At 55.5% G+C, this 9,109-nt stretch overlaps 1 protein-coding gene across 1 annotated transcript in view; it reads left to right on the forward strand.

Moving 5' to 3' along the window:
• Positions 1 to 9,109, forward strand: part of STK35 (serine/threonine kinase 35) — an 18,829-nt gene that overhangs the window by 1,716 nt on the left and 8,004 nt on the right. Inside the window, exon 2 of the mRNA XM_014954810.1 lies at positions 6,335 to 7,082. Coding sequence (XP_014810296.1) covers positions 6,335 to 7,047 — 713 coding nt within the window. The 3' untranslated portion in view covers positions 7,048 to 7,082. The remainder of the gene's footprint in view (positions 1 to 6,334; positions 7,083 to 9,109) is intronic.

The raw sequence follows: 9,109 nt of genomic DNA on the forward strand, positions 1-9,109 counted from the left end.
CCCCCCCCAGCACCCTCCTGGGCACCCCAGAGTCATCCTCCCATCCCCTGGGTGCCACCCACCCTCCCAGTGTCATCATTCCAACCCCCCCTTTTGGGTTATCCATCCCTGGGTCTGCTGCTGCCTTGCTGTCATCGATGCCCCCACGCCAGGTAACCTGTGGGATACCCCTGGTATCACACACACACACACCCCCATCCTTCCCAGACACCCACAGCCTGCACAGCCCCCACCCCTCCTTGTTCCCTGGCATCACTCCATTGCTCACATCCCTCCTTGGCATCACCCTGACCTCAAAGGGGCACCCAAAGGTCCCCCCCCACCTCTCACAACACCCCTCCCTCCACCTTAACTGGCCACTTTTCCAGTATAACTACCCTTAGGCTCCCCCCACTGCACCCCTGCTTGTCCCAGTCTCCTCTGTCACCACCTGCCAGCCCTGGGGTCCCTCTGCACTGCAGCACTACTTGCCCAGGCATGCTCCCCACTGCTCCCATCACCTTCCTGGGTCCTGTCCCTGCAGGGGACACCCCTCAGGGTCCTTCTGCTGGCACAACACCCCTTTTTGCTGCCACCCACCCCAAACACCCCCAGAGGCCCCTGCTCAGCATCACTTGTCCTGGCCCCTGCCCTATGCTGTGCCCTTGGCCTCTGCCTATGTCCCCCCACCACTCTCTCCCCTTCCTCTGTGTGATGCTCCCAGGGACATCCTTCCCTAAATCCCTAACCTGTGCCTTGGCACCCCTGTGCCCTGCCTGTGGGGTCTCTCCCTGTGCCCTGCGCTTCTGCAGAACCCCAGCACTGTGTCCTTCTTCCTGAGGGACCCCATTGTCACCTCCAGGCTCAGACCCAGCCCTGGGGAGAATCCCTATGTGCTGCCCTCAGCCCTTCCCTGCACCCTATGCCAGTGCCTTCCTCTTCTTCCTCTGTTACACCCCCTCCTGGGGCTCCCTCTGCTATTCTGATCTGCGCCACAGCCTGTGCATGTCCCTCAGGGACCTTCAGTGGTCTCTGCCCCGGTCACACCAAGGGGACATCTTCCCCCTCTCTGTCTGAGGCACAGTCCTGTCTCCTTTGAGCACCCCAAGGCTGTAGCCCATTACAGTGCCCTGCCTGCTCCCTTGAGGTCTTACGTCTTTGGGACCTTTCTTTGTGCTCTCCTGTCCCTGTTCCCCCCCACCCACCAGTCCCGGCTCCGTGGGGACAGCCCTAAAAGCAGCAGTGCCAGCAGCCTGGGTTACATCCCCATCTTCCCCTGGGGTCCCTCAGCAGCATCACGGGGCTGTCAGGAGTCACCTTCTCCTGCCACAGCCGATGACTGTGATGGTGCCATCTCCGAAATGCTCCCTCCCTCCCTCTGCTCCCTTGGCTGCTTGTCAGACCCAGCTCTGCCAATGTGCAGTGAAGATGTGGAAAAATACCAGAGCCCTGTATCCTCGAGGCCCCCCCAGCACATCCCAGCCCTTCCCTTCTCCAAACTTGTGTTCAGGGCTCCCATCTGCTCCTGGGGGAGCTCAGTGTCCCAGTGCTCCACAGTGTAGCAGCCTCCAAGCCCTGTCCCAGGCTTACAGACTTCAGGTGGGGCTGCTGAGACCCATCCTCTGAGCAAAGCCCTGGCTCTCAGACTGCCCCTACCCTTCCTGTCCCCTCCTGGCTCCTGGGGGGACATGTCCAGACCTGATCCTGCTCTCCCTTCACACTCCACACACAGCCACTCAAGGGAACCTCCCCAAGAAGGGCAGTGTCCTAATTTCTGTGCCCTGGTGCTTCCTTTATGTGCTTTTGTGGGCACAGCTCCCTGGGAGAGGAGCCAGCTCTTCCCTTCGGGTGTGTGTCCAGCTGGAGCAACTCAAGCTCTTTCTGGCAGATATGGGGGGTTCCTGCCCCCCATTTGTCATGTTGCACACCCTGAGAAGAGGTGGCATGGCTTGGGGAAAGCTCTTGGGTAGCTATAGGTGTCCCCTATCCCTTGGCAGGAGGGGAGCCTCATGACTTATGTGCTGTGGGGCTGGCAGGACGCTGCCATGGTCCCTTTGAAGAGGGGAGCGGAGCTGGGCTCTCCATCCCAAGCACTGATTTCACTCCCCAAACCAGAGTGCATTCTGCCTTCCTCCTGACTGCCCTCTGGGCTGTGTTGTGCTGCCCACTGTCTCGGGCAGGGGCTGTGCTCGCCCGCTTTCCCAAGCTTTGAGTCTGATACGGCACCGATAAATATTTTTTTCAAAACAAAAGCTAGTGCTAGAGGAGCCTCCCGGGTTCTGCTTGCTCTTCCTTCCCGGGCTGCCTCCGTGGAGCTGCCGTGCTGTCGCTCCAGCCGAGGTAGCCAGCACGTAGCCGTGCTGCCGTGCCATTCTGCACGACCGCAGCTGGGCTATTTACGGGCCTGCACAGATGCTGTGCCAACGCGCCGGGGGCTCAGGGCACGGGGGGATTAGTGGGAGACTTTCTGGATCGGGAGCACAACTGTCGGGATACCAGGCGATGTCGGGGCTCGGCTGCAGCGCGGAGCCTGAACCGTCATCATTTTAACGAGATGTGGAATAATAAATGTAAGGACAGGGTGCAAAAAGGAAGCTGAAAGCCTGGCACTGAGCCTGGAGGAGAGGCATGGACCCGAGCAATGTGCTTGGTGCCCTGATACACGTGAATGTCTGGGGGCTTGTGCACGGCCACGTGCCCCCCTTGTTGTTCCTAAACCACAGCAGTGATGGAGCTGCCTTAAGTGAACCTGTATAGGGTGCTGCTCCCTAGCATGTCACCCACGGGTGACACCAACTCACTGCCACACTCACGGGCTGCCCTGGCATCGCCCACGCATGTTACCATCAGTCCAAGCACCCAGGCTTCACGCTGCTGGTTCTCATCTCTCCAGCGCAGCCTCTTTGCACAGAGGGAGTCGGAGGTTACACGCGACAGTGGGATGCTGGCTCTGCTCTTGTTAGCTTATTATTTTTTTTTCCCTTCGATGCTAAGCAAATTAACAAGCTGTTAATGAGCTCCCAGGATAGGTCATGGGAGCGCTGCTGCAGGTTTGGGGAGGTTAGTGTGTGCCGTCCTGCTTTTGGGCAGGGAACACACAGGGATGCTCACTTCGTGATGGAGACCAGGTCTGGCCTGGCATCTGCATCTCTTCAGCCCTTGGCTGCTTGACTTCAGTTTGCAAACATCTCGTCATCTTTAGGAAGCGGCTTGCCAGCTCTTTATGTTTAAAGCTGTTTGTTTTGAAGGCAGGAAGATGATTTAACAACTAAAATACTTTCAGATTATAGAAAGAAAATGAGGAAATATTACTCTTGGCTTGAGCCTCTCCTCGCAGCACTCCACCCAAAGTGAAGTGCATGGTGCTAACAGCTACTGCTGGGTCAGCGGCGTCCTCCCTGCTGACGTCCAGGGGCCAATTTTTAAATCAGAGGCTTCGTTATGCTAAAAACAACCCTTGGCTTGGTGGAGCCAGTAGGTCTGTGCTGCTGGTGAGCTGGAGTTCGAGCTGATTCCCTGTGGGAAAGGTCTTTGGGCAGCGCTGCTCACCCTCCCACCTGTGTGCCCTGCCTTGATGCTCCTGGCCATGTTGCTGTGAATGCTCACCCTCTCACCTGTGTGCCCTGCCTTGATGCTCCTGGCCGTGTGTGGGCACGGTGCTGCTTGTCCTGTGGCAGTTCCTGGCTGAGAAGACCCAAACCTTCCTGCTTCCCGTGGTGGGGCTGCCTGGATGCTGAGGGGAGCATGTGGGCACGGTGCTGCTTGTCCTGGGGCAGTTCCTGGCTGAGGAAGACCCAAACCTTCCTGCTTCCTGTGGTGGGGCTGCCTGGATGCTGAGGGGAGCAGGAAAGCAAAGCCCTGTGCCCTCCTGCACTGGGGTTTAGCAGATCTAAGGTGGCAGCAGTGGTGTGAGGTGGGGCTGAGCAAAGGTCTCCGCTCCTGGGACGAGTGGCCTCTGCTTCCATCTCCATGCTGTCGTGTTAGTCTCACCAAAGGGTGGCTCACACCAGAGAACCTGCTTTTACTCATTGGTTTTTGGCCTCCAGAGCCAAGCTGTCCCATGCTGCTCCCAGTTGGCCCTTGGGCTCACATGCTGAGGCCCCCTCCAGCACTTTGGGGAGCATCTCCTTTGGCTCCTCAAAGTGCACCCCATGTCTCCAGCCTGTTCACCATCCCTCCCATCCCCCAGCCCTACCCTTCATCTTTTGCTGAGGGCAGGGAGGTGCAGCCAAATCTTTCTGTTGTGCAGACTTTTCATTTCCATAGCAGTAGCCATGGATACAGACTGTTTGTGCAAATAACCAATATTCCCACCCACACCGATCACTGACCATTGCAGGCGCCGGGCTTGGTGTCCGTGGTAGTCATTGGCTTTACCTGCTGCTGGAAGTTTGCTTTCCCAGATGCTCTCTAGGGCTTTGCTGAAAACAAAACCCAACTTTGTCAAACGGGTGGGGTTATTTAACTGCTTTCCAAACACTTTTGGATTCGTCTCTGTGACTCGTTAACTGTGGCAGAGGTGAGTGGTGTGTCCTTCAGCTTTCTCCCTTATGGTGCTTGAGGGTGGAAAATTAAAAAAAAAAAACAACAAACAAACCTAACAAAGCCCTAGTTCCTAGAGCAAAATGATGCCCTGGTTGTGTGTGCAGGCTCTGAGTGTCACCTGGGTCTTCTGTGAAGGTGATGTGGGATCTGGCCACAGGATTGGCATCCTGGCATTGGCTAAGGGGGGCGGGTTTGATGCCGGCGGCTCCCCAGGGCATCCCTAGGATGCCCTGGGGACCGCCAGCAGCAAACGCATCCCCCTTAGCCAATATGATGCTTGTTGCACTTCTCCATGTGTCTGGTTTTCGTCTGAGACAGTGATTTGCCTTGGCAGGGTGGGGTGTGGATGAAATCCTAGATGTGATGAATTGGGAGCCGAGACGCTCCGAGCTTGAAGAGCTCAACGAGGTGTCTGGATGAAGGAAGAAGCTGTTGGGGCATAATATTAAGTAGCAGCGCTGAAGAGCGAGGGCACAGTTATATTCCTAAGCGTGGAGGAGATTGCACTTAAACATCTGCTATTTGGGCCTCCAAATTTCTTCTCTTTAAAGGCTTGTTGGCGCTCGGCGAAAGCCGTGTGAAGCGGTAGAGCTCCCCTAGCACAAACACAAAGCTTTAAATGCACAAATTTTAGCTCAAGAAGTGCCGTGGGGCTGTGACACTGGTGTGGCTGCTGTTAGCAAGGCTGTAGTGGCACAACGTTAAGGGGTGTGATTTATTCCCCACTTGCAGTTATACTGGTAAAGCGTAAGGTATAAGTCAGCCTTCGCCTCCTGCGGCAGAGCTCAGGTGGGAGAGCTGGCATTCATGCAGAAATGATTATTTTTTTTCACGTAGACTCGCTGCTAATTGTGCTTTTAGTGCCCGTTGCTTTGGCTTCCAGAGCCTGGGGAGAATTGCCTGACTGTAGTGGAGGAAAATAACCCTCTGCTTCCAAATTCTCTGCAAGCACCTGAGAAGATGTGTGCTTGGGTTACCCTCCCCCTCTGCTCTGCCCTGGTGAGGCTCCATCTGGAGCACTGGGACCAGTTCTGGGCTCCCCAGTTCCAGAAGGACAGGGAACTGCTGGAGAGGGGACAGCAGAGGCTACAAAGATGATGAGGGGCCTGGAGCATCTCCCTTGCGAGGAGAGGCTGAGGGACTTGGGTCTGTTTAGTCTGGAGAAGAGAAGGCTGAGGGGAGATCTGATCAACACCTATAAATACTTAAAAAGGGTGGGTGTCAGGAAGATGGGGCCAGTCTTTTCTCAGTGGTGCCCAGTGACAGGATAAGAGGAAGTGGGCACAAACTTGAACATAAGAAGTTCCACCTAAACATGAGGAGGAACTTCTTCACTTTGAGGGTGGCAGAGCCCTGGAAGAGGCTGCCCAGGGAGGTGGTGGAATCTCTTTCTCTGGAGACATTCGAAACCCACCTGGACACTTTCCTGTGCAACCTGCTCTGGGTGGACCTGCTCTGGCAGGGGGTTGGAGGAGATGATCTCCAGAGGTCCCTTCCAACCCCATATCATTCTGTGATTCTGTGGTCTCACTCGCACGCCTGCACTTTGCTGGGAGCAGGTCCCTGAGCTGGCTCCCAGGCAATAAACATGGTGCTGGTGTGTGACACTCAACAGGATCCTAAAGCACTTGAAGCCACAGCAGTGTCAACATCGGTGCTGCTGACCTGCAGTGTGATAGGTCCCCAGTCACATTCCTAAGGCCTTTATTATCTGCGTAAACCAGATCCATTTCTTGCCTGCACTGAGTTCCTTTGGACATTTTGTAATGTGTCTGAAAAACCCACTCTTGTTTTTGTCCCTTTTGGTAAGGTGAGAGGATCCTGGGCTACGCGGAGGAACCTTGCTATCTCTGGTTCGTCATGGAGTTCTGTGAAGGTGGAGACCTCAACCAGTACATCCTCTCACGAAGACCCGACCCGGCGACAAACAAGAGCTTCATGCTGCAGCTGACCAGCGCCATTGCCTTCCTGCACAAGAACCATATTGTCCACCGGGACCTGAAACCAGACAATATCCTGATAACCGAGAAGTCTGGCACCCCCGTTCTCAAGGTGGCCGATTTTGGGCTGAGCAAGGTCTGTGCTGGCCTGACTGCTCGGGGCAAGGAGGGCACGCACGAGAACAAAAATGTGAATGTGAACAAGTACTGGCTCTCCTCGGCTTGTGGCTCTGATTTCTACATGGCACCCGAGGTCTGGGAGGGACACTACACCGCCAAGGCTGACATCTTCGCCCTCGGCATCATCATCTGGGCCATGATCGAGAGGATCACTTTCATCGACGCGGAGACCAAGAAGGAGCTGCTGGGGACCTACATCAAACAAGGGACTGAGATTGTGCCTGTTGGGGAAGCGCTGCTAGAAAACCCAAAGATGGAGCTGCACATCCCTCAGAAACGCAGGACTTCCATGTCTGAGGGGATCAAGCAGCTCTTGAAAGACATGTTGGCTGCTAACCCGCAGGATCGACCCGATGCCTTTGAGCTTGAAACCAGAATGGACCAGGTTACATGTGCTGCTTAAATTCAGGGCAGGGCACTGCTGTGCTTTACCGCTGGGTAAGTGATCCGCAGTTTTTGTATTATTCTGTCTGCTGTACCAGCCTGATAATGCACTTTGTAGTGACACAAAGGAGTCTTTTATGTTCCAGAGCTATTTCTATAGTGATTCATCAGAGCACTGCTTCGTCATTTTTATATTTTTTTTTTCCCCCCACCTATTCTACTGCAAAAATAAACTAGAGGTGGGAAGCGGAATTAGCAGCTGCATGTCCTGCTGTTGCCCAAAGGCTCAATGGAGCTGGCAGGGCTGGGTAGGAGCTGGGTCAGCCTCCTCAGAGGTCCTGGCCAGTGGTTGAGACAGGCTGGTGTGTGGTGAGACCCTCTGACATCAGCTTTAAGTGTGTCCTCCTCTCCCAGGGGCAGGGGAGTCACTGCCAGTTCTGCCTCCTCTGCTGCATGGTGTAACTTCTGTGGTCAGTGGTGAGAGCACCTCCTTCTCTAGCACAGTCCCCTTTCCCTCTGAGACTCAGACAGGTCACCTCAGGGCTCAGCGGGCTCCAAGTGGTGTGGCAGGTCCTTCTCAGCGTAGACAAAGCTGTTTCCTTTGCTTTCACCTACAAGGCGCGTGGGTCCGTCTCGTTTCATTTCCTTGATGAAGGCAGGACTTCCCTCTGGTGTGAACTGCAGTTGTCCGAACCCAGTAGGATGCTTTGGTCTCCAGCATCTGTGTTTTCAGACCTGTGTCTGCTCAGGAAGGAAGCTTACAACACAGTCCTGCTCGGAGTGAGCTCACCTCCCTTCAAGCAGGGTCCCCTCCCTCCTCCCCTCGGCTTGGTTCCTAAATAGTCCCAAGCTCAGAGGTCCTGAGGCCTGGGTGGTCACACAAGGTCTGCAAGGATCCCCAGAGACGTGGGGGAGCTGATGGGTGTCATGAACCAGGGACACTGAAGGGCTGGGAGGTGCTGCCTGCATGGCAAAGCTGTCTGTAAACAGGAGCTGTTACCAGGGTTTCTCCCGGCCAAACACTTCAATGAAACTGAAAAATTACAGATTACAAGGGGCGAGGCTGATGTTTTCCCAGCCCAGGTTCTTTCTCAAGCTCCTGCAGAGCTTCCTGACCGCGGCTGGTTACAGGAGACCTCTGAAAGCCTGTGTCAGGTGCTGGCACCGCAGCCTTGGGCTCCCAGCCCCTACCTCCCCCCGAAACCACACAGGTCCTGCTGGACCAGAGCTGACCAGAGGTCCAGGAGAGCAGAGAGGGACCAAATGGCTTGTTCTACCCAGCAAACGCTGGCAGCTGATGAGAGCCAGCCTCCAGCAGTGGGGTGGTGGGGAAGGTGGGGGCATTTTGGCAGGTTTTGCTAAAAAATCCACCCCAAAACCCATATTGCTGTCCATCTGAGGGTTCTTGAGCTTACGTAAAGCGATGTGCTGCCCGGCCCCTGTCTGTGTGTGCGCCCAGGTGAGCGTTGTGCTGTTTGCAGAGAAATGAGAGTACAGGAATGGAAAGACCCATGGGGTAGGTCTAGTTCTGTCACTGCTGGTTTGTCTAAACCATTCCCACAGACCATCCCCTCCACACACCCCGGGCACAAAATATTTAACGCCCTTAAGATCTCCAGCACAAGTAATTGATGCGACTGCTTCCGCCTGGGGCTGGGGCTCTTACTGGTCCCAGTTCAAGCGTGAGCTGGGGATTAGGGTCGGGGGGGGGAGTGAATCTGCTGAAAATGCCAGCCTGTAAAGTGGGTGTGATAAAGTCTCAGGGCACGAGAAAATGGGTATGATAAAGTCTCAGGGCACCCCACCTCATGCCCCAGGGCGAGGCGTGGGTCTCCCCTGGTTTTGGGGAGCAGTTTTTTTCTGCCTGGCGGGGGGGTCGGGTCTTGGTTTGTGGCTGTCATCTGCCCTCGCTCGGCGCTGACACTGATGCTGCCGAGTTATGCAACCCCCTGCCCTCCGGGGAAAAATTCATCCTGCGCATATCTGCAGAATAGTACATGCAGGGATAACAAACACCGAGGGGACAGTCCTACCCCGGGGCTGTTTGCTTAAAACCCAGCTGCCTTTTGCAAACCAAACCC

The sequence above is a fragment of the Calidris pugnax genome, unplaced genomic scaffold (genome assembly GCF_001431845.1).
Source record: "Calidris pugnax isolate Ruff unplaced genomic scaffold, ASM143184v1 scaffold50, whole genome shotgun sequence".
In the NCBI taxonomy this organism is placed as follows: domain Eukaryota; kingdom Metazoa; phylum Chordata; class Aves; order Charadriiformes; family Scolopacidae; genus Calidris; species Calidris pugnax.